Here is a 26,525-nt window from a genome sequence, read left to right as displayed (position 1 = left end):
TTGAGAGCGCAGCCGCTACCAGACCTTATGTGATCAACAAAATAAGAGCTTTCGGAGTACTACTGAGAGAGGGGCTGAGATAACATCCATATGTTGGTTCCCATGAGAATAGATCTGAATTAGCCGCAATTGTGTGCTTCCACTGAAGGTCTCCCAGGGCTCGACAAATCCACTCGACCGCTCGCATTTATTTGCGAGGTAAATTTAATGAGGTTGAGCTATTTTTAGGTCCTACTCGCCCTTTCTGACGAGTAGGAAAACATACAAACTTTTGTCCTCTGCCTTTGAAAACGGAGAAAATGTGACAAGATAAGATATAAAGGCCTTTTTATTGCTCACAAAGCAAATGAGCAATAAAGATGCCTTTAAATCTTGTCACATTTGCTCCGCTTTCAGAGACGGAGGTCAAGTAGGTTACGGTTAGGTCGAGGAGATTTTTCAAGGTACTAGACCTGCAGGACTAGTACCATTTTTCGAGCCCTGTCTCCGATGAGGGGTAGTACTTGGATTAGCCAACTATAATTTGGTATACCTTGTAATTGTGGGAAACTAAATCTCAAAAAAGAGCAGGCCTGAGTTAGTTATAGACCTGATTAGTGCACAGGCAAAAGTTATGTCCGATGACACAGGTCTGATAAGCTCATTATACAAATGTATTACAAAGGAATTGACTGTGGAAAGTAGTAGTTAAAGCTAGTAGGCCTTTAACAGTGAGTTGATATTATATTAGATTACTCTTTACAAGCATTTTGTTAGATATAATCAATCAATCAGTGACACTTGTAAAGCGCGCTACATACCCGTAGGGTCTCAAGGCGCTGGGGGGGGGGGGGGGGGGGGGAGGGGGGGGTGCCGCTACTGCTCGAACAGCCAGGTCTTCAGCTTCTTCCTGAAGGAGAGGTGGTCTTGGGTCAGGCGCAGGTCGGGAGGGAGGGAGTTCCAGGTCTTGGCGGCCAGGTAGGAGAAGGACCTTCCTCCTGTAGTCGCTCTTCGGATGCGGGGGACGGCGGCGAGGGCGTGGTTGGCTGATCGGAGGTGGCGTTTGGGAGCGTGGAAGTTGACTCGGCTGTTGAGGTAGCTCGGGCCTTGGTCGTGTAGGGCTTTGTGTGCGTGGGTGAGGAGGCGGAAGGTGATTCTTTTGTTGACGGGGAGCCAGTGAAGGTCTCTCAGATGTCCGGAGATGTGGCTGGTTCGTGGGATGTCGAGGATGAGTCTGGCTGAGGCGTTCTGGATCCGCTGGAGTCTCTTCTGGAGCTTGGCGGTGGTACCGGCGTAGAGGGCGTTGCCGTAGTCCAGTCGGCTGGTGACGAGGGCCTGGGTGACGGTCTTCCTGGTCTCGGTGGGGATCCACCAGAAGATCTTCCGTAGCATGCGTAGGATGTTGAAGCACGCCGAGGAGACGTTGTTGACTTGCCTGGTCATGGAGAGGGAGGAGTCCAGGAGGAAGCCCAGGTTGCGTGCATGGTCTGTCGGTTTGGGTGCGGTGCCCAGGGCGGGAGGCCACCAGGAGTCGTCCCAGGCGGAGGGTGAGGAGCCCAGGATGAGGACCTCCGTCTTGTCTCACAAATTAACGAAGTAGTCAAGCATTTTGGTGTCAGCCACACCCTCGGACAAACCCTATGTTTCACTGTGATGATTTTGTTGGACCCTATTGACATGGGTTGTAAAATGTTTTGTAAACTGTATATTTCCACAGATTTGTAATTTTATAACAGTATGTAAAATAGTTGCCAGATTAGGAGTACTTGAATAGAGCAATGTTGGTTATGTGGTTAACAGTGAAGGCTAGGGGCCTTTTCAGTTCACTGGGAAAGGTTTTACCAAATTCAGCAGGTTTCACTTGTTTATTATGAAATGTTATGTAGAGGCAAACAGGCCTGACTTTCTTATTGTAAAAAAGCATGTACCTAAAGGCAATAGCATTCTACGGCTGGATTGGTATTAGACTGAGCTAAAGCCTGTAGGCAAAAATGTTATTACACGGAACCTCACAGATTAGGGTGTAGACAAGTGTTTTGGTGTTTCTTACCCCCGCTGACAAATCTTAGGTATATAAGATTCGCATTGTGAGAATCCTCGTTATGCCATTTTGGAGAAAGTGCAGTTTATTTGGAAACCAATTTAGTATACATTTGTAATTTTGTTACTGTATGCCGGATGGTTGCCTTGTGGAAAAGCTGTAGATCTGACTGGTGCACTGGGAAGTGTTATGCCAGATGTATGTATGTATGTATGTTTAAAATATATAAAGCGCAGGAATCACCCCCATAGGGTTATCTCCGCGCTGGCATAGAGAACAGAACAGGCTGACATAGCGTTACACAGCTCAGATCTTAAATAAATCAGTCTTCAGGAGTTTTCTGAAGCGCATCAAGCTAGAGCATTTCCGAAGGTCCTCTGGCAGGGAGTTCCAGTGTTTAGAAGCCAGGAAGGCAACTGTTTTGCCTCCAGTTCGACTTTTCTTAAAACGTGGAACCACCAGCAGTCCTTTATTTTCTGACCTAAGATTCCGGTTCGGGCGATACAACTTAAACTTATCTGCCATATAACTAGGGCATTTGCCAAAGACGGCTCTATGAGCAAAGCAACCAAGCTTAAACTTGAAGCGACTTCAGAAGTGGCCCAGAGGTGGTTTATTAAGGACTAAGCGTGCGGCCACATTTTGGACAACCTGTAATCTGCTAAGAACAGCCTCATTTGCAGATGCTAATAAGGCATTACAATAATCAAGGCGACCGATTATCACCTGCGGCCACCATGCAGGCGACCAGGAGGTAAGTGCAGGACCAAATAACAAGATTTCAGTTTTGGCCGCATTCAACTAAAGGAAGTGATCCGTCATCCATTCTGCTATGGTAGTCATGCCTTCCGCAAAACGCTGATCAACGAACTGCCTATTTTTAATCAAAAGATAGGAGTAATTGGGTATAGTCTCCATAAGAAAATGGCACAAAGCCAAACTTTCGAATATTTTTAGCAAGGGCAGCCACATAGATAATAAAGTCAGGCTTGAGCACGAGCCCTGGAGCACCCCCTTACTAAGTTTCACCGTACGTGAGCGAAGGGGGTCCAGATTAATAGATGCCACAGGGGTATTATGAAAAGCTATGACAAAGACAGAAGGCATGGCTTACTATGAACAACATGTGTTAAAGCCAATAGTACTAACCGTGGATTTATGTTACACCATGTTACAGGCTGGCAACATTATTTTACAAACAACCGCACAACTCACCATAGTGAGTAAGGGTTTAAGTGTTGGTCACCCGCTCTGGCAAACCCTAGAAATCGGAGATTTTCATTGTGATGGCCTTGAGACCCTCACTGGTGAGGTAGCGCCTCGAGACCCTCCCGGGTGTGTAGCGCGCTTATAATCCCGATTGAGAGTTTGAATATTGTTTTGCGAACTGTGATTTTGTAAATTTGTGATTTTAATCACTGTATGCATGAGTGTGTCAGTTTGTGTTCACTTCAGTAGGTCTTTGTTGGTTAGTTATAGTATCGAGTCAATGGTAAAAGTTAAAGGCCTCATCAGTTCACTGAGAAAAACATGTCAAATTCCTTGTGTGACCTGTTCATAATGAAAAGTAAACCAGACTGGTTTATGGTGAATAGCAGGTACTTAAAGGCAATAGGATTTTAAGGGTTTACGAGTTTGAGAACTGCAACTGTGCATTTTATTTATTATTTTATAATGATATGCTACACGATTGCCTTGTGAGATGGGTTGTGCCCAACACAGTAGGTCCGAGTTAGCTATGTTGACAAGCCAATAATAAACGTTAGAAGCCTGGTTGTGCTTTTTGAAAAGTTGTGATAAAGGCTGTATGCCCGACTGATTGTGAAAAGCAGATGTAAAAGCAAAAAGTATTTAATGGTGTATTGTTATTACTCTCTATTAATGATTGAATACATCCATACATACAAATACATATTCATGGACCAGCTTGGTGTCAGCCCTCTTCTACTGCTGCTCTGAAAACCATTTACACTTTACTTCCTTCCATGCAAGCTTACTACATGTAATACGGTCAAGTACACATCAGGCATTGGCTCTCTTGCCATGTGAACGATATTTTTCTGCTCACATGTGCACCTCGGTACAAAAGGGGGTGGTGGTGGACAGAGCATCAGAACCAATCAAACACTCCCACCCATTCAACAGATCTGGGTTTGATCCATCACCGTTCTTTAGCCCACTCTGCCACCCCAGTTCAGACATGGCCATATGCAAATCATTCCCTGGACCGGAAACAAGCTTCCTAGGACCAGTTTCTGGCATTTCAGCCGTCTTCAGCCAGGCTTGCTTGAATCCAGTGGCAAAGTGAGCAAGGGACTCGCGTCTGAGCATACCCTGCCAACTTGTGGCGAACAAACCGGTACAAAAGGGGGTGGTGATGGACATGGCCATATGCAAATCAGTCAGACCCTGTGCCTCATGGAAACAGTCCAGCAGGGTATGCTCAGGCGTGAGTCCCTTGCTCACTTTGCCACTGGAGGCACAGGATCAGACTGATTTGCATATGGCCATGTCTGAACTGGGGTGGCAGAGTGGGCTAAAGAACGGTGATGGATCAAACCCAGATCTGTTGACTGGGTGTGAGTGTTTGATTGGTTCTGATGCTCCGTCCATCACCACCCCCTTTTGTACCACATGTGCACCTCACCCTGAAAACGAGAGTACTTCAGTGTAAAGGATGGTTGGCCAGTCTGTTCGTTTTCTCATAATAGTTACCCTTTCATTTCTTTTTATTTCTTTTTTAATTTTTCTTACAAAGCTACTAAAGCTCCCCAAGCAATTATATCCGGCCACCTGATTGCTGCTCATTTCGTCTGCAATCTGCCACATCCCAATTAGATGCTTCCTCTAAATCAGGTGACCATTACAGACTGGTGTTATCCATAGTGCATCATTGCTTCATCATTCTGCTTCTAAATATAGCAGCTATGCTGCATCTTTAAAACAACGATAGACTAGGTTCACTAAACCTGCAAGGGAGACACCCTCTGCTAAGCTTAGTTTCGTTGCTGCAGGCCTATAGCAGCCTTATATAGGCAATGAGCTCAGTGGGGATGAGATGCACTCCTAGTAATCCGAAAGTTAATCATGTGTAAACCATTACTCCTTTCAAACGTTATCGGCGTGCAATACTTGCTTCGCCCCATTGCGCCGCAACATTACTTCATCGTTTAGCCTTGTTTAGGCAGCCATACGTTTTTTTTCTACTTTTATTCGTTTAATTTATCGTATAAATTATGTTTAATCTGTGTGTGTTACTGTGGTTGTGTCAGAGGTTGAATGCAAGAATGAGTTAGTAAATGATGATGAATGGATGCTTGAGTACAAAGCAGAGTAACTGAGTGCATGTATAATGACTTATTAAGTGCATAAATCCATAAATGACCCAAGGCACTTTAATTCAAAAGTCAAATCTATTGGTAGTGCCAAGGCTTACTCTCTATGTGCTGGGCATTCTACAGGTACACATGGTTTGTGGATTCCCCTGAAGGGACTGAGAAAACAGCCAAAATATAGTATATTGAAGTTGTGTCTTTTTTAAATAGTGAAAAAAAGCTTATCAAGTATATATATTTTTTTTGCTGAAACGGTTATCAACAAAACGTATGCTGTGCTGAGAAACATCTTCACAGTTTACAGGAATAAGCAGCGCTGTACAAATATTTGTGGAGGAAACTGAGCGAAACCCATGGGAGAACCAGGAAAGGTGAACATTTCTGAAAATAAGATTAAACTAATTCTGGAAGGGGTTATTAATGCAGACCACTCAAGTTTTACCTAAAGAAACTAACTGTGAAAAATGATCAAAGTATATACCACGGACTTGTGAACTGAGGGGCGGACTAGGGAGGTGTTTGAATAAAGGGGCAGTTTTGTTAAATGCCATGAGACGTTGGTTAAGGCTTTCTTAGCACCAGCTAAATGCCTTTCACTACTGTTTTGAAGTCAGTACATAATATTCTCACACTTTATTCCAACATAAATGGCATCTCACCTGTGTGGATGAGCCTATTGCCCAAGACATGAAAGGCCCAAAAACACAATGTGGAGACATCAGTATAATATATTCGCCATGAAAAATTACTCCTATTGGCAATGTGGGTAGCTGAGGAATTCGGACCCAGGTATAGCTGCTATCTGGGGAAACCTAGCTAATTCAGGCATATATGAAAACTAGAAAACCAAGACAATCTAGAGTGGTGTGACCATTACCCTTAACCAGAATGCCTTGCAATCATCAACACCGGAGACAGAAACAAAACAAACCAGAGGCCAGGCGAAACCCATATTGACTTCATATGGTAACAGTTTTCACTCGTTCCTGCCACAGGCAATAGGAACAGAGGTATGTTCACTGAGCACAGATCAAAGTGAAATCAGCAGAAGCCTAATCGCTTTTAATCACTGTGACTTCAGGGTGCTAAGGATATCTCTTTCCCCACATTCAGAGACCCTTTTACGTTCTTTTAAAAGGGAAACTCTTTCTGATGAAAGCTCCAGGATGAGTTTCTCAGGGTATGCACAGGATGAGATGTTCACATCCTCTACATTCCTAGTGCAATGCAGACGAGTATACTTTAAATAAGCCCAGAATATGCTTGCAGTCCAATGTTTAAGTTGCCATCTGAGAATCCACAAGATCGCAGTCTGACCTTCTCCACTTCACCACACTGTGTACTTCTTTAGCAAATCGATTCATTTAAGTGATTTCCAGTTCCCCCGGTTGCCATAATTGTGATGATAAATACTTATCAATACATCAGTGATTTATACTGTACAAATGAACCAACTCTGCAAGGTCAAAGCCAAAATATTATGGGCCAGACTTTCAAAGCAATATTGGAATGTAAGTTAAGCATACAAAAACAAAAAGTTAGTTTTATACTTATTTAAAAAGTTGTACAAAGCAGGACGTTTTCTGTATGACAAAATCTACTCACAAAGGAAGGAAGCAGACAACAATTAAGCTGCAACATGTAATGATGGTTCACCATGTACAAACTATATGGAAATTTATATCGTAAAACCAAATATTTGTATTAAGGAAACCTATGTATTTCCGAAATGTGCATAAAAACGCGAAGGCATATTGAGGTTGTGCAAATGTTTCTTTTTCACATTGGCTCACATTTGGAAGCCAAAATAGAGAGAAATCATTGGTGGCAATAACAAATGTTTTACTATTCTGTGCTCCCACTTTACCTCATAAAACAAGCATTTACAATGCAGTGGTCTCGGCATTGTTAAAGTTAGAGCTATTGGCATTGCTCATGACATTATTTTTGTTTATGTATCTGTTTTAAAACATTTAAAGAAACAGCAATGTTATTTACAATGGCAATAGCTTAATCTTTCTCAAATGCGAGGCCTATTGCATTTGCACCCACACAGAGCCATTCACATAGAGCAACCCACACACGCTGCTGCGTCACAGATAATAAAGTGTCATATTTTTTCCCGCCACTATGACTGTTGCGAGAGGAAATTCACGGCGTGCACCGTGTGGGAATACGTGATCCACTTGTCAAAGGGACACCGTTTTAAGATTGTTTGGGAACCATTTACTGTCAACAAATGAACATTATTATTGAAAGATGTATTAGATTAATTTTGCTTTAAAAATAAAAATAAAGTATTGCTGACTAATATAGCTAGCGAACATCTTTTCCACGCAAATGCGGGGCCCTGTTACACGTTCTCCCAAAGCGTATGGTTTGGAGTTCCTCGACCAGTACCCCCTTAACTGGTACTTGCACTTCGGAAACCGCCACACGGTTGTGGTGGCTGGAGAGGGGGGGGGGGGGGGGGGGGGGGGTTGTTGCTCTCCGATCTGTACATGCTTTTAGCCCCTAGGTGACCAAACTTGGTGGCTTAAACTGAACCCAGCTCTTCTATGAGAGAATAAACGCCATTGCACGAGGAGGGAGACACGCCTGTCAGTGGGGCTGACCCCCACAAGCGGGGCCTGGCGAGGACCAGCAGGAAAGGAGAGAGAGAGATTGAAAGTGGAGGGGATGAGGTCCGTCGGCTAGACTGCCGACTTTGGTGTTGGAAACCAGGGTTTGAGCCTCGGGGTCGCGTCCACATCCTGTGATTCTGGGCAAATCACTTAATCTCCCTGTGCCTGAATGTGTAATGTAAATACAGTGCTCGTGTAAAGCACTCCAATACCTTCGGGTCAAGTTTCGCGCTATATAAATATGCAACAACAACAACCAAAAAAAAGTGGAAGATGTCTGGGGAATGTGTAGACGACGGGGAAGCGGTCAGGGGCGACTGGGGACGGTGGAGAGAGGCTGGGAAGAGGATGGGAGAGAGATCTGTGGACTGCGGAGAGAGGATGGGTGACAGATGAGGTCTGTGGACTGAGGCAGAAGACGAGGGGCTAAGTAGACAGACACCGAGTGAGATGTGAAAGAGGTCGACAGGCTCCGGAGGTGCGAGTCGGGGCGGAAGATCTGCCGACTGTGGAGCGAGAATGGAAGGGAGAGATCTGCGGGCTCCGGAGTGGCTTGTCAGGGGAGGAGATGTGTGGACTGTGGAGAGAGGCTGAGAAGAGGATGGGTGAGAGATCTGTGGTCTGAGCACAGAGTTAGTGAGAAGAGGCTGGAAAGGAGATCAGGAAGATCCCATTGAAGAGGATGGGAGGGAGATCTGCTGTGGGCAGTGAGGGGAGATGAGTACAGAGTTAGTGAGAAGAGAGGCTATCAGAGAACAGCAGGCGGGAAGGTCTGGGGTCTGCCTAGGGACAGAAAAGGGTGTGTGACTGGGAACTGCAAATTGTGAACAATAGAAGGGGTGGTCTGCGGACAGTGGAAGCCGCCGGCTGACCAACAGATACAGGACTGGAGCGGCAGCACAAAATTAAAAACAACAGCCCCTATAATTAGGAGGTTGTTGTGGATGGTGGCGGGCCGCTTTCACTTACCCGTGTGTTAGCGTGACCTCGGCGTTCTCAAGCCGGTCTTCGGCACAGTGGGCTTCGGCTCGATCAACTGTGCACCCGTCCTGTGACAGAGGGAGCCGCCATGAGAACAGAACCACAGCACTCCCCGCCAACAAAAGGACACGAATAGCGTTCTCCAAAGCCACCTATTTTTGTGTGCGCATATTTATACAGCGCGAACTCGACCCGAAGGATCAACAAGCGCAGCCTTCGGTAGCCGAGACCTAATTAACAAGAGAAGGTCCCTATAAAAAATAAATAAAAAAAAAAACAAAAAAAAAAAAAAAACGGCCACCAGTGTAAAAGGGCCGGGCTTAAAAAAGAGAAGGCAGCGAAAAAACACACCCCCGAATCCGAAAAAGACGGGGTTTGTTTCAACAAACAAAGCTCTTCTCCAATGGCTGACCAGCATTTAAGAGGCCAGCCAATGGAGAAGAGGGGCGGGTTAAAGCCCCACTACTGAAAAACATTAAATCTCGCAAGCGAGACTGCGCAAGCGCAGCAGTCGCTAGCCGAGACCTAATAAACGGTACCCCACTTGTGCGGTGGAGGTTTACGACAGTTAAGGCCAAAGATGCAGCGTGGAATAATCAAATTTCTAGCATGGCAGTGTGGGTAGCTACAGAATTTGGGCCCAGACTTGGCCTCCACCCTAGGGAACCAACCAACAAAAGACATTTCTTAAAACTAGACATTTAGGGGAATCCTGGGCATAACCGCTTGTGTGGATCCAACTACATTTTCTTGCCCACAATACCTTGCAAATCTCATTGGCTTAAATCATATTTTCCTCACATTTCTAGGAATGGAAGTTCAGGAATCTTGCAGTGAGCCACAAAATTCTTCCACACAGTATACCAGACTGGGGAGAAAAAGACTGAGAGGACTGTTAGTTATGCATTTTTTTCCCTCTTCTTTTTCTGACCTCTACAGGCCACCGGAGTACTACATTGTGTGAATATCAGGGCATAATTAAGCATCTATGGTAATGTCTTCTGTCACCTATTCTAGTAGATTTCAGTTTTTGACAATTAATAAAAGTTTTAAACTGTTATAAAGTGCGATACATATCTTGCTCTAGCAGCAAGATTGAAAAGTGGCACCAAAAGGGATTGTGGTTTAAGGGCCATGCCTACAAAAACATGAATACTTTTTGTTCTTGACCCAAAACAATACAGCATGGACATCAGGCGACAGGAATTCCCCATGCCTGCAATTTGCTGTAGCAATCCAGTAATTCTTCAAAATGTCTCTGCACCAGACAGCATCACTCACCATTAAGACCTACTGTACAGAGTAACAGCAGAACCTGAAAACTGGCGGATACACAGATGAATTCAATAAGTCCCTTGAAACGTAACACCATCCATGGGTTCTAATTGCCAATGTCCAGAGCATCAATAGATCATAAATGAGGTAGAAGATCAGGTTGATAGCAGGGGTAGCAATCGACTCCATCCATAGGAACTGGGCACTACACAAATCATGGCAATAATAACAGACTGATGTGAACTAGTAGAAGTAGCTGCCATTGTACCGCGATGCTTGGAGAGTGAAAGAGCGCATAGCGCACTAAAAGTTGCAGTAAAGCATGTGGTGCCAGCAGTTGGAGAAACTCATTAGAGGAAATAGTACTTACAGACTAAATAAGACCTACCGTATAACAACAGAAGTAAAAGGTCCAGTCCTCATGGGAGGTTACAAATGAAGACAAGGTGGGACTAACAAGCCTATTAACGAATCAGAAGCCAGCATTTACAAAGGACAATGACAAAAGCCAATGACATATGGGTGGAGAGTGAGCGGGGCTTCAACTCTATACAGCATGCCTCGCAGAGCTGCGCTGCCCAGGCTCGACATAAAAACTGTGGAATGCACCCTCATGCGTTACTATAGCATGAGCACTGCACCCTTAGAACGGGCCACAGTGCCTACAGTAAAAGCCACATTTTAGTATGCGCTTGGAAGCAACAAGTTCATCACTCACCAGGTGTGAAAATGGCCTCTTCCTGTACTCTGGCATACGGACCACAAAGCTTTGCTAGTTCGCCTAAAGCATGGACATTAAGGTCCAAAAGGCAGGCAGCATCAGCAGTGAGTAAAAGCCAAGCTGCCAGAGGGAAAACTGTGAGCCAAAGTGTCAAGTTTCTTGGCCTGTTTAGAGAGGCTGTAGGAAAGGAATTTGTGTTATGCTCCAAAGACATCAAAACGCCCAGAATCTCAGGTGATCGATGGGAAGACTAAACCTATTTGCCACCAAGAGCCGAAGCTATAGCGCCTGGCTATCAGCCTTTGGACTGCTGGGCCTGAAAAGATTCTCTTGCTACAATAATAGTGTCTTGGCGTACCTTGTTAAAAGGAGATAAGACTTAACAAACTGCTGAAGAGGCAGGATCAACTTATGAATCATAATCCTCCATGCATCCGTAGCCCTTCTCCATTTCCCAGGTATCTGTATCTAAAACAAAAATGTCCTCTAAATATCCTTGGCAAAGGGGGGGGGGGGGGGGGGGGGGGAGAAGATGTACACAGTGATTAATCACTGAAGTTAGCCTTGATTTCTTCAGTTGGCAGATGGATGACAACTTTCACATCCATGCATCAGCCAGCCCTAGCTTTGTGGGCAGCATCACCACCTACTTTGGGGTTGGCCCAGAGGGATTCCCCTGAATTATTGGGGCCATATGGACAAGACAGTACTTTGCTCAGTTTTGACTACACTGCAAGCACTTTGGCTGAACATGCAGAGAGAGCAGCCAGAGTAACCTAACCGGCAACATAGTGAAACCTTTTATCTAGCCTTCTTTCTGTATCCCCAAGTTATTGGTAGGTTTTCAACAAGGAAAACTTGATTTACACATAGAAAACTATATATCATGCAAACCAGCCCCAAAATGGGTTTCAGAGCTCCGCACAATCAAAGTGGAAGCAGCAGGGATGGAATATAAATAGGATCCACACACAACATATAAGAGCCGAATTTCCAATAGGAGGCAGCGGCTTCCGATAGCTAGACAGCTGCTTTATAGAATCACATTTAGAAGCACATTACCCTAGTGTGCAGCCAAGTTAGAAGGCGCTGAACACTAGAGGGAGCAGGTATGACCAGCTTCATGAAAGGTACAGGATGAGCCAAAGCAGAAACAAGCATACAATCTACTGTCGAACACATCATATAGGACGATTCCAAAATGTGTGCCATTTTATTAAGGTCCCCATCAGTAACCAACCATGGGTAAGTTTGCACGCTCTGGTCTCAAGCGAGAAACACATTACACACACATAGCTAGGTGTCGGGCTTGCTCCATTTTCTCACAAAACACCATCATCAGAGAAACACTTGATTTCACCTAGGGCGTTTGGACAATGTTCAAGTGGCACACAACTTTGGAGCTGCCATTCCAGGATGGGTAGGCCTCATCAGTGCAGTAAAACTTAATGTCCGAACCGGTCCATCTCCTGATGTCATATTTCAATCTCAGACATTGTAACAAAAAAACCTTTTAATTGGCACCAGAAACAGACAAAACCAGTGGTCCCTTCACATAAAACAATTTAAATACCAATATGAGCTGAGGAAAGGAGAAACGCTGGGGAGAAGTACTGGATGCCCCATCATAATGCGGACCTGGAGGCGGGATGACTGATTGCAGCACGGGGCAGATTGCGGGCAGCTGTACAGTGTTCATGGTGTCCTGCAGTGCGGGGCGTGCATGGGCATTCTGAACGCACATTTTTAAGCGTACTTTCATAACCAATAATGAAGGAAAACAAGTTTTGGTGAAATAATATATTTACCTAAAATCATACAATTTATATTGGGTAAGCCGTGATTTATCCATGTGTTCTCGTTTCACTTTGTACCAAATAGCCAGCAAATTGTTATCCATTTGTCTTCCCTTAGACTGAGCCTTTGTTTTTTCCTGTGTACATTTCCATATGCTTGTGATGTCACGAGAGAGAATACCGTATTTCTCCTGCAAGCTCACGCACTTTAAAGTCACCACATGCCTGCTAGTAATAAGGTACACGCTATATTCATTAGATAGATAATTTTTTTAAAAAAATCAATCTGAGTTACACATTTTTATGATGCAACACACACACAAAAAATGCATTAAAAGAGCAAACAGTGCATCCATACTGTGTCCACAATCCATGCGCTGCATGGCTGCCCACGCAGTGGCATTGATAATTCCGGGACCCGGCTCGCTGGGTACAGACCAATCAGTAGAACATTTTACGACAGGCACACGAAACAAAAAGGAAAACATCGTGTTTACAACTGCACCTAAGCTAAATGCAGTGGCGAAGCTCTGTCTTCTTTCCAGCCAAAGCTGTATTTACAGAGCCTATTGCGGACGAGTCAGCAGGAAGGGAAAGGCAAATTAGGTACGATTGAACCCGAGAGGGGGGGTGTCTTGACCCATATCCGGGCCTGAGGAGAATTTTATCGTTTGTTTGATACATAAGTCATCACTCACTTCATATTCAGCGACGGGCTGGGAGGTGTTAAAAGGTCTCAGAAGTGCTTCCTGGTAATCAGCACGCAAGCATAGTGCGCGTCCCTGCTCATTCCCGCGGCAATACTCCATGGGAGTTAACTTGCCAGAAAAGGTGCAAAATGCACCCACCAGTTGCCATCTGTAGGCTACAATTTTTTAAAGGACATACATGAAAGCCAATCCAAAGCGTGGGAGGAGTCAGACCTCCACAAAGTACCTACAACAGATCACTTAACAGCGCAAGCGCTGTAGGCTTGACCTAAAAATACTAAGGAACAATGCCACAGGAAAAGGCAACAAAAAACATGTATTCTACTTCTCATGTACCCATCATTTGATGATGCACATAAGCAGAGCAATCCAATTCACACTTTCTACACATATAGATTTGGTACAGGTTAATGACCTAAGGGCATTCAATATACTCGTACTGTGAGAGCAGAATCTACCCAGTGGTGTCAGGAACTTGCTTAACACCATAAGCCACTAATATGCTGACAGCAGTTATTACTAGTAGGCTTGAAGAGGCACCTGGCAGTGGAATATTCTCTCGCAGAGAGAGATGCAGAATGGCCCATGCAAGGGTTCAAACTCTAAATTGTTCACCAACAAGCTGTGCCCGTGTAAATTCATGCTTCGGAAGATTCGTGACGCTGTATTATCCTGGAAAAATTTCTATCTTATCAAACAAATGAAGGATCATAAACTATTGTACACCATAGTGACATCCCATTCAATATGAAACATGAAAAAGGATTCCACATTGGACATTTGCTGGGTATTCCTAGATTAAGATACAAGCTCTAGTTACAGGATCCACATGTTTTCCAAAAGATCTACAAATGTACTTTGGCACACCAAAGGAACCCCATCTCCATTGTGCACTTTCAAGGGTCTCAAACTAACTTTCCAGTTCCGTACAGGCAACCTCCATAACATAGCTTTGAGTTATGCATTATTTTCCATTATTCACTTTCCAGTACTTGGAAATTACTGAGGTAAGGTTTGCGTGGCTATATTGCAAGCCATTTCCTGACTAACTTTGAGGCACCATTTTCAGTCCTTCGGCACCATACAGCTCTCAAGCTAGCAATAAATGTTGTCCATATTACCCAAAGTAGTTTGTTGCTTGAACAACTGCTTGGTTCTCCAGTGGTTAAATATTTTAAACAGCACTTCACTCTATAAGTGGGTATGCATGCCTGTTCGTGTATCGTTCAACTGTAGCCATACCAACAATAGTTTATACAAGGTGTGCCGATGTGTGCTCAAGCTAATCGAGAAGTGCAGGGTGCATGGCTTAAATCGTATACAGCCCAAAAAACTACATTCAGTTAGTATACTCCCACATATTAAACACACTCAAACTTCAAGATATTCCATTAGAATTAAGGCTCCCGGTTTTCCGTTTTCACAGATAAATACAAACAGAAAGCAATGTGTTTTCTGTCTGCATTTATTTTTAAAAGTGGATAAATACAGAAAACTGAGCTTCTTTTAAGTGACTCTCCATGCTGTCTGAAAAGACGGACAGCATGGGAAGTTAAAAACAGGATGAAATTTCTTTAAATAATGGTATGTCAACATATATGTGATATAATGCTAATATTTACCAGTGGATGCATCGTTATGTAATATTTGGTAGCTTAAATAGCTAAACCACAACAGCCAAAGTATGACTGTGTTTATCAGTTAAATAAATATGGAAATCTACAGGTTTTACAACTTCATTTATCCGCAAAACACTAAATAAATATGGATAAATACAGAAGGAAATGTAAAACCGGGAGCCCTAATTATAACGTGCCATCTCGTAACTCTCCCTTGCAGAGAATTTAAACTTCTGTTGCAACTGAAATGTCATACAGCAGAAAGACGACAAACAAAGATAGCCACGCTTTCTTTCTGTGAAGTTTTTCAAATCGTGCTCACTGCTGCAACACTGGCAGCTTCAGCTCTTTACCCTTCCTAAAATATATATCCAGCGAAAAACGGAACGTGAATAAGTATTTCTGCAGCCAAGTAGTCATTTATTTTGCCTACTACAGCGATTAAATTAGTTATTTCAATAGACGAGTCGGTCACAATCCTCCGTCAGACTACAAACCAACAGAGAAAAGCAACTACATAAGAAAGGGTAATAATTACCTCACGAGCATCATTTACAAATATGGCATGGGGAGAGACACTTGCACCATCCCTGTACAGTTTCAAGTCTCACATGAAAGAAAAAACAAATACACGTAACTCTGACATGTTGTTCATTAGGAGATAAAGACATACACAATGAAGTTACCGCGAGTTTTCATCAGTAGATATAATTCTCAGTAAATAAAGTTAATGGGGCTGAAGTAGAATGATATTTTTCCCAGACAGTACTACTTGCAGTGTTTTCCGATTAAGTCGTACTTAAGAGAAACACCAAAGCACAAATATGTATGTGAAAAGTTCACTGCACATCAGCAGATGCTTTCAGGAAACAGATGTAGAGGCTACAAAAACACACAATTAAGTGCTCCTATTCTGAAAACGAAATGACATGGGATCAGAGGTGCCACGCTTCAGTGAAGCCGTTATATGTGGCACTTTAAAAACAAGCAAGGATGTTGATAAGCACTTTTAGAAACAAAGAACGCGATAGGGCTGTATCGATAGCGGGACGCAGAGAGCAATACAACTGGGAGAGAACTGGAGGTACCACTGAAAACAAAAGTAAAATATGAAAGGGTAAAGTGATAGTTCACCTGTGCAGACCACATCACCACCAGAGGTTTCAAAGCACATCCATGCGGGCGGCTAGGGGGCAAATGAAAATATTTAACAGTACACCCTTTCCCCGTTGGGAAGGCCAACAAGGAGGCTATGGAAGTTAAACACCCCTCCCCAAACCCCTGACCTCCCCTACCCAAGCCTCTCTTACAGACCCAAACCATTGGCCGATACAATATTGTTACTCGCAGTCTTGCCTAAAACCCCAACTCCAAACCCATTTCCAGCACCTTTGGCCAGCGCCACGGTGGAGTTTTCTGTGTCGATGGTGTACAAAATGCCCTCATAACGAATCTCGGCCTTGGAGATCAGACTGATCTTGCTGCCAATATAGGGCGTCCCGCCGCTCATGGCTGCTACCGGTTTGGGAACGTTCCACCGGTCCGGATGGATGCGGATGAACAACAAAAACCTCCCACTTAAAAGAGACTATCACAGGGGAACCCCAGTTATGCCAACATGGCCGCCTTCATGCCCCTTCGAGTGAAATGGACGCTGGGTTGCCATCTGTTGTTCTCGCGAGAAAATAGTATCCACCATAAAAAACGTAGACGTTGGTCTGCGCACCATGTGCTGCGCAATGGGCGGGCAGTGTCTTGAGTGACTGCCACGTTGCTTCCAGGCGAAGCGAAGCATTCTGCCGTTAGAATTGAGCCACGCCTCCATGATATTTCCTGCTTTCAATTGGTAAATCCTCGTTTTGCCTGGAAATAACATGGCCGCTTATGGAAAACGGCCCCGCCCACAAGTGACATTATATTTATGATTCCCTTAGGAGGGGCGCACTGTTTTTTTTTTTACTAACAGTGCGTCATTTAGATAAACATGCTCACATCGGCAAGGGCTTTAGACTAGAGACGTAGAGAAAAAAAAGTACAGACTATAGTTTTCAGGTCTGCTCTAGAAGCACCTTTATCCTTTGTCAATATTTAGTAATAAACAAAAACAAACATTAACTTAAAAAATACATAGATGAGCTTGGGTCAAGCTTCTTTATTAATTAGTTCGTTTAAACGCTTCGTTAGGGGTCGTAAGGGCTATATAAATACAATTACAATTACAAATGTCATTTACACCCACCACAACACGGGGAGTTTAATGAGCCCTTTCTGTTACTGGCTTTCTTGCACTGATATTGACCAGTTTTAATTGATCACATGCGGTGCTTAAAATGGACAAGGTGAGTACCTACTTTTCTTTAATTTAAAAGGGAGAGTACCTGCACTTCTCAGTACTCGTACAATACATTGAACGGGACAGTACTGGCACCTCTCCGTAGTAAACAGGTACTCTAGTGAGTACCTGCACTTCTGTATTTCTATGTAAAGCACTGGTTATTCGTGCAGATGTGCCTAAAAAGAAATGTAATTCAATCCCAGAGCTGGTGGGCCAATATTTTAATTTTGCCAATTGTTTTTGTTTTCCTTTCCTGTGTTTTTTAGTCACCCTTTTGTACTTAATTTTGTCTTCAGGTACAGTAATTTAAAGCCATTGGCACACCCTTTACATTTTTTTGGTGCCCAAAAATATCATATTTTTCTGTTTTGTGCATAAAAACTAAAATAGTTGTTATGACCATTCTAGGTACAGGACATACCATGAAACACTCGTACAGTTCTATTACAAAAATTACAATGGTTAATTCTTTTTAATGAAACATTTTCCTCACATAAACAGGGTAGCCACATTTAGGTAGGGTTTATGTTTAATGGAAATGAGCAAACTTAGGGCCAGTTGTACCACCATAGTAAATTCCCTGAGACCACTACCTGCCCTTAAAATATATTTCCGCATGCATTTGCAAAGGGGAAGGGGTCCCCTGGGGTCTCCTTCCCATTTGCGATTGTATTACCACCTACTTGAAGTAGGTGGTAATTTGCAAGTGTTTGCGACCGCAATTGCGGTCGCAAAGCATTCATACATGGCTCATGAGTAGCTATTAGGAAGGGAACACCCCTTCCTAATAACGAGTCGTAAAACCTATTTTGCGAGTCACTAACTGATTAGTGAGTCGCAAAATAGGTTTTTTACATGGGCCCAAGGTTTTTAGCGTGTGCAAACGGGTATGAAACCCGTTTGCGCACGCTAAAAACAGTCGTACAACTGGCCTTTAGTTCCAAATAGAAGAAACATCTATTTGCATCCTTCCCAAGGGGTCATGTCATGTATTACATGGAAATAACCAGGGCCACTTCAATTATGCGATTATGCAACTGCAGTATTTTTCGCATTATTATAAATTTGCTGCATTTGGCACATAATCCATCATCTACCACATAATCTGCAGATTCGAAGAAAAAAAAGTTTTGTTTCAAGCTCAAACAGTTCAAAAGTTATTAAAAAGGCAGAGACATGTGCTCCAGCGCAGTCGAAGGCCCTTTTCAAAACGTGACTGGTCAGTTTTATGTTGCTTATTGCTTTATTTGGGTGTTACACTAGTACTAAGGAGGTGCAACCAATACCCAGATAGTGTTACTAAGTTTAAAAATGACGAAATAATGAAGTAATACTATTAGAAAATGGGCCACATTATGCCGCATAATGTGCCTTTTCTTGCTACATATGTCGCATAATTTGGCCCTCTCCTGCGGCATAATTCCAGTTGCCCTGATTTTAGCACACAACTGAGAGTGCTTTAAAAGGACCACATCTTCACGAGATCTGTTGTGTAAAAAGATTTAACTACTGCTACAAGAACAACCAGGTTCCCAAGAAGAAATACCTTATTTGCCACCTTCACCATAACACTATACATTCTCTGAAAAGAAGGATATGCTTTTTGTATACATGAAACACAATGACTATCACATGCTCAAATCTTTTCTAGTCCAGGACTTTCTTTTTCCACATAATTGTTTTCAGGTATATTAATTAGTTCCATTGAATATAAACTAAACTAAAACTACAACTCACAGTAAGCACTGAGTTGATAACCAAAAGCACAAGGCTGAAAACAGTGACCTGGAGTATTCTGAAAACCATACTTTGTGGGAACAGGCTATTTAAGTGTCATCAACTTTTTCATTATCATCTCTGCGGACACTTTTTGTCAAGCGCTAGATGTTGAGAAGGTATGTTGAGTCCCCTTCTTTGTTGCCCAAAGAGATGGTGACTCCTTCCAGTATGTAAATCAACAAGGAGGTAGTAAAGGGAACTTTATAGAGGTCAATCAAATACCCTCCATGCCATGATACACAAAATCAAAAAGTTTGACATTCCACAAGAGATAAAGAAATGATATTATCTCAAGGCAAAGGCAATACTATTTAAAGGACATAAGACCCCACACCCACTTATGTGGCATGTTTCATCATCAGGTTCTGCTCCTCATTGTATAGACTGTAGAGTTTGTTATTCCCAATAGGCTCCAGTATGCTGTAGCTCTTGATGAAGATCTTTTGAAGGACATTTCCAAGATTTACAGAAAGGAATACAGAAAAAGGGAGGGGGGCTCAAACAGAAGGAAAAAATAACTGAAATGTGAACAAGCCTTTTTTTATTATTGTTCTGTGCGATAAGAATAGAAACACAGTTAGGACATTTAAGATCTCAATTGCCCCTGTTGTTGTGAGGTACAACAGGGCCCGTGCACAAGTCTCCATTTTAGTTACACATTTTAAACTTTACATCTTTTTCTACACTGTGACTTTTTACTTTTTACATCCCTTGCACTTATACGATAACTTACTTGGAAATTATTCTGCATCCAACACATTTCTTGGTAAGCATTTTATCATGTCGTTCATACATTCAGTTCAAGACTGAGGAACAATGAACACAATTCCCTTGCATTTAGCTGTCCTGTCAGAGACCGCTCTGAGTCTCAAGACAAACAATTAAATTGGTGCTGCATCTTTTACACAGTGCGATTGGGAACAGTGATTTTATTATATAAACAACTTTTGAGCCAAATTGGACAGAGGAGCACTTCAGCTGAGATTATCCTGGAACGCTGTGCCTGAGATGTAGCCCTGCTGACTCTAGCCTTCATCCTGCTGAGGACGGCTGCCTGCTCTTCACTAGATCGGCTACCTGATACATCATATACAGGTATGGTGTGTTTAGTTGTGTCAAGAGATCTGGCAGATTGTACTCCCATTATGCTCTCGCTAGTGTAGGTAGTAATATGATAGGAGTATACATATAATCATAATCATACTGTAATGTTATAATGGTTGAACTGTTTATGTTTTTCACCATTCTTGTAATGCTGGTTACAATGCTGTGTCTCATCCTACTCTTAGCTGTGCTCATGCTTTTTACACCAGAATACAATTGTTTCAATAAATGCTTGATAAGTCAATTTGTATCTTTCTTGTGACTCCCTTAGGTATGCCTGAGTAACAACGAAAGGGTAAATCTGTTTCAACGATTTCCATGACAAAATAGAGTGGTCTTGTTCTGAGGTTGCAGATACCATCTGGTACCCTGGTGAGGTTAGGGCTACAGATGGGGCACTATGAGCCAGCTAGGAATTAGGCCAACATACTCTAATGCAATGTGTGGAATCAGTCCCCATATTCTGACAGCTATGTTGTCTGGATACACAGTCCTACCTAATTCATAGGAACCGTATGACACTGTAGATCCCTCAAGCGGACCACTAGGTGCAAAGTGAAAAACAGGGAGATATGTTTTAATCCCAGCCACACCAAAAAACAAATTCTGAGCTCTGAGGCAATTACTTTTTGAATGCATTTCTGTCCTTCTGTGTTTTTACAGAAATCGGAAACCCTTAGATGTAGGATAAACACTGGTTGTGTGTGATAATAAAACAATGCTAGAATCTATCACATAGTGGAAATTATACTTGGGTGGGCCACTGAGCTTTATAACACCAATGACAGCGTAAGGACTAAATGAGAGGCGACCTCTTAGTCTCAAACATAGATCACTTATCCTTCACCCCCCAGCAGGAGGACAACATATTTCCCATTATAGAAAATAAAGGTTTATGTTCTGATGCTGGCAAATCATTTTCACTAATAGTAAACAGATGCTTTTGCATGGAAAGACTGATTTCCTTCAGTGAACAGAATGTCTTGGTCCCTGAGGCCAGCTTTTCATTTTCTCTTATGGGTACTACATAGTTCTGATGGTGACAAGCTAGTTACACTTAAGCTGGAAATTTGTAGATAACATGTCCATCCTCCAGGAGGTTTCTTGATGCTGCTGCCAGATAAAAGATGTACTGTTATCCAACTCAATGGTTCTCATTTTATTGACCTCAGAAGGATGAGAGGCTGAGTAAAATGGGATCAAACAAATATTCCTGCAATGGAAACAAATCACGATAAGCAAAAATATATTGCCTTCCAATTAGAATGTCACCCTCGATTTCCTGGTACTATCTTGAAACTAATATAGATGTTATTGTTAGAGGAGGCTAGTCCTTATTAGAGAAAAGGACCTCTTGGTACCCACAGGTTAACCGAAACACCTTTTTTCTGTAGGAGTTGAACTGGTTAGTTTCCATTTGAAAAGTCCCTCTAGGACGCCACAACAAGTTGACAGTTTTTATTCTTTAATTGCAAAATGTGCTTCCATTTGGGAAGGCTAGTAAAAAAAATACCACATATACACCTCCCCCACACACACATACATAGCTCCCTCTAGATTATTTGTCATTTTCACCATTAGGAAATATATGTGTGATATGAATATGATTTATTCCATTAGATAACAATACATCATCATTCTTCAGGTTGGTCTGTCATTTAAAATGTCTTGTCACTGTCTGTCATTGCATAGCCATTGTCTACAATACTTAGAGTGGGCTTTGATTCTGCGCCTTGCTCATGATTGGATGGCTCATACCGCTATCTTAGTTCCTTACTCCTTATTTAATGGTTGTCCTACCTATTCTTGTGTTTGTCTCGTTCCTGGATAATAGCTTTTTTACATCAATTCTGATTAAAAGACTTGTATAATTCAACAGCTGACAAGAGGGAGCTATTTTTTTAGTTGTGCTTTAGCACTCCTCTCACTATCACCCCACATATCCCCGCTTCCCCAGTGGTCCCACACCTCTCCTCAACCCCTTTTTCTTTACCATTTCTTAATATGTCTAGTAGTGTTGTTTGTGAAGGTCCACCAACCACAAATTGCTGCTGGTCCACCTGTTTTCCTTTGCTGCCCCTCCCATTTATGCACCCTTTAAAAAATATAAGCAAGGTCCTGGCAACTGCATACTGGTGCTTGTCTGCTCACTTCTTTGTAGTAGAGCACATAGGCTTTTCTTTGTACTATTCTAAGTTAGCCGTTAGCTACTATGCAATGATAAATTAAAAATGTCAAAAGGTATGTTGAGGCAATGCATTTGCATTCATATACACTCATAGGGTTTTCACCATTCCAATCTGACCACTTTGCGTGCATATGCAAAAAAGCATTAGCAAAGCCAATACATTGACACTCACTTTTTAAATTCCCAACCTACTGGCTTTGCCAATGCTTTTTCCACATTACAGAGGCTCAGTCAGCCACTTTATGTAAGTTTGACAACTTACTTCATATGAAATCTGATTTATGTCTCCTCAATAAACGTATTCCCTCTTAAATCCATTTCTAGATGTTTACATCACCTGTCATGTTTGCATTCATTATTGCAAACATCTTCCTACTTATCGTCTCTTATCATCCCACTTGTCCTAACACATCACATACCAAATAAAGACAACAGCAAAAGTAATAACATTCAATCACCAATTTATATGAAAATCACAATATAAAAAAAGAATATCTATCAAAACATTATGGGTCGTTTCTAAGATATGGATACTCCAGTTCCACATTGTATCTATTTACATCCTTTCTTGAATTAATGGTTTTCTTATTCACTAGGTATTCCTTATATCCCATAAGGTCATCTTGTATTTCTTTTAACATGCATTTAGCTTCTTCCAGTGCTACACTTTTCTTCAGCTGTGCCTCAAGTAGTTCTATCTCATGCCTCTCCATTATTACATCCTGAGCCGTCTCGATTATTCTGAGCATCCAATCCGGGCTGAATCTATTTGGAATTAGTGCCCAATTTTCTATGAATTTTTAATTTTTTTACGAAGAAGCCGGGCTCATTCGTTACTTGTAAACCTTTTGGGATAATACAATTTTTACAATACACCATAAGGAAATCTGAATGCAATTCAGTACAGATTACTTTTTTCTTCAAATTCCAAAAATTATTTCATTATTCTCACAATCATTTTTATATAGAGTGATTGTGCTGATGTTCTTAGAGGTACCATTTATAATGTTATTGAATTGGTCCTCAGAGAATCCAAATGTTTTAATGTATACATTTGTTATTGTCAAATTATTGGTGCTAATACTTTTTTATTTTTATCATCCAAGTTTAAATACAGTGATCAATAGAAAAATTCACATTAACAGATTCAATAATATTTTTTCAAGAACTCAGTGTATTAGCGCGAATAAAAAACATATATTTATAACTCTCAAATGCAATTCTAAATGTATACATCATACTGTCATATTTGCATTAATTGTTGCATTAATAGATATTCTCCTTATCATCCCACTTGTCCTAACACATCACATACCAAATAAAGAGAAAAGCAAAAATAATGAAATTCAATCACAAATTTATATGAAAACCACAATTTGTAAACAAGCATTGGCATAGCCAATAGGTCTCGCTTTCGGGACCTTATAAGTATTTAGTTATGCAGCACAATATTCTTGGTGCAACAACATCAACTGTTGCATGGCCAAACACTTATAAGGTCCCAAAGGTGAGACCTATTGGCTATGCCAATGCTTGTTTTCTTTTTAGTTACAGATCAAATCTGGATTAGTAACTTAAAATAAAATGCACCACAACTTTCTTTTCCTTAAAAGCCGGATGGGGAGTAGACACTAGAGGGGATGGTTAGAAGCAATACAGAGTAGGGCAAGGGGACACCTAACCTACACAGAACTAGTAATTAAGACCGGGAGGGCGAGTGACACAGAAGCAACACAAGTGAGAGCGGGAGGGAGTTGAGGCAACACAGGGGGAGGGACAAGCACACAGATGACAGAACAAGGTCTGGTGGCTTAGCTGACTAATGCGTCCACTGGAGGGGCCTAGTTGTCCTGAAGATCACAGGTTCAAATCCCGTCAGGTTCACACAGCCTTTCATCCTTCTACGGTTGATTAAATGAGTACCATTGAGTTGGGTAACAATAAACACTTACTATTCAGTGCCAAGATACCCTTGTGGGTGAAAGTGCGCTTTACAAATACAAGTTATGTTATGTCACAGAGCAACACAAAGTGCAGGGGGAGAGAAGTTCAAGAGAGATGGCTCAAAAACATGCACTCTCATGGAGTACTTAACATAAAAGTAAAAAGTAGTGCCTGAAAGGGAAGCAGAGATGACAGCTAATCAAAGATGGTAAAGAGGCAGTGCTCCATAAAATAGACAAACAAAATTGACAAGCTGGTGCTACACAAATAAGAAACCAGCTAATGGTAAGAAACGGGCAGATTCCAAGCCCCTTAAAGTTCTTAGTAAGCCAGAATGGCTCACAGGAGACTTTGCACTGCCTACTAGGGTCGACCTAACAATGGAACATGAGTAAGCCTACTGCAGATTCTAACTGTCTTTCATTTTTAGGGCTTGCCTACAAACAACTTTAAATGTCTGGGGAAAGCTTATATCACATTTCACACCACAAAGACAACCAGATGACAGAGAGGAATTTTTCGAAGGCCCCTTTCAGATAAATGCTGTGGTTCAGACTTTTGGACAAACAATAGTCTGGTGACCCAGCTAATGGTGGCTCACAGGTCAGAGCTTAAAATTACTTTCACCAAGAAGTAAATCTTATGTGAAAAATGTGTTATTTCACCATCTAGGACTGGATGGAGGCCTCCTCGTAAAAGCAAAGCATCTGTAGGACCATGGAAGCACATTTGCTTTGTTATAATTACCTTTTTTCAACTGCACTCTTTAAAATAGGGGAATTTCTTTTATCGTCATAGCAGCGTGAAAAATTAGCGGTAGGGGCAGCGTATAACTCTTGTGTGGGTTATGCAAACGTCCTGTATGCAGGCACTCCAAACACACTGTAACGGAGTCAACAGGAAGTTCAAATGCAACAGTTAGAATGATAAACTTTTGAAACGAGGATCATCTATCTGTGGTTAGTATACCCCTACAAGGGCTTCCCGAAAAGAATTGGTTCCCTTTAAAATAATAAGCCTAACTTAAAATGCCTTTGAGCCTCGAATGCCTGCTTTACCACTGAAATCAAAAGAGACAAATATTGGGCGGAATGCAGAACAAATCAAACATTCACCCTCAAGTGGAGAGATCTAGATTAAATCCATCGTTCTTTTGCTCACCATGCCACCCCAGTTTATACCCAGCCATATGCAAATCATTCTTGCATGCATGATTTAATATTTAATTAACCACTAAGTCAGCCGCTATAATACCCAGAGAGGCTTGAAAGGTAATATTATCAATGCGCTTGTATTTGAACACACTTCCAAGGACAAGCATGTGTACTCAGTCCAACCAACCACGCTGAGGAATAGTTTTCCAGCCCATATCCAGTAATTCACTGATCAGAAAACCTTTACATGTCTTCTTTAGGCACATTTATTCCACTGGCAGCAATTACATTAAGAGCGCCATGAGACTGCGCTAAGCTAGTCAGCAACAAGTATAGCGTCTGCCCTCAGGAGCAGAAAAACATGTTTTCGGAGTCAGAGGTTAAGCACGCACGTTCTCATGGCAAGATGCAGGGCTAAAGATGTCAGGTAAATGTAGAGGGCTAGTGCGGAGGACTCCCCACGAGCATAAATTAACACAAAATTCATACAAGATGTTATTCATGTGTCCTGGAAGTAAATTCGCAGTATTTGTTATCTGTCCTTCTTTTATGTGCCCATGCATAGGGATACATTTTAAGATTGTATTTGATCAATGTTGATATGGAAGTGCACATTTGGAATTATGCTGGATTAATTTTGTCTGGTTTTTGGACTCTACATCACAGTGACCTTAAACTATAAAATCGTTCTCCTAAAAAAAAATGAATTACCATATTTGTATCAAATCTTCAGGCATGAGATGAGCAAGAAACGGTTATATCTGCCGTGATTGAACGAAGGTGTGACAGGATGTGAGAAATAGAATTTAGCCCAAAAAAGACATACCTTTTAGGATACATGAATAAAGTTTGCATTCATTGAGAGTTTCTGTGAAGGAATCTTCATCAGAAGCACTCACTGATCTATTTCCTGCAGTTCGTTTTATTGCATTTGCATAGC

At 42.0% G+C, this 26,525-nt stretch overlaps 1 protein-coding gene across 3 annotated transcripts in view; it reads right to left on the bottom strand.

Annotated features, from left to right (window-relative positions):
* The window catches only part of LSM14A (LSM14A mRNA processing body assembly factor), a 258,431-nt gene extending 241,552 nt beyond the window's left edge, over positions 1 to 16,879 (bottom strand). The window contains exon 1 of one of the 3 annotated variants that reach the window (XR_014972249.1): positions 16,471 to 16,808. Coding sequence is in view for 2 of the 3 variants with exons in the window: in XM_085638768.1 (XP_085494894.1) it covers positions 16,471 to 16,591 (121 nt within the window). In the remaining variant the exon portion in view is untranslated. Of the gene's footprint in view, positions 1 to 16,470 lie in introns of all 3 variants that reach the window. The other 2 variants (XM_085638768.1, XM_085638769.1) reach the window with 2 other exon arrangements.
* Between the last annotated feature and the right edge of the window lie 9,646 nt (positions 16,880 to 26,525).

This window comes from Triturus cristatus, chromosome 12, assembly GCF_964204655.1.
Source record: "Triturus cristatus chromosome 12, aTriCri1.1, whole genome shotgun sequence".
Taxonomy (NCBI): Eukaryota; Metazoa; Chordata; class Amphibia; order Caudata; family Salamandridae; genus Triturus; species Triturus cristatus.
The sequence above is the reverse complement of the archived record's forward strand: the minus strand, read 5'-3'. Positions and strand labels throughout refer to the sequence as shown.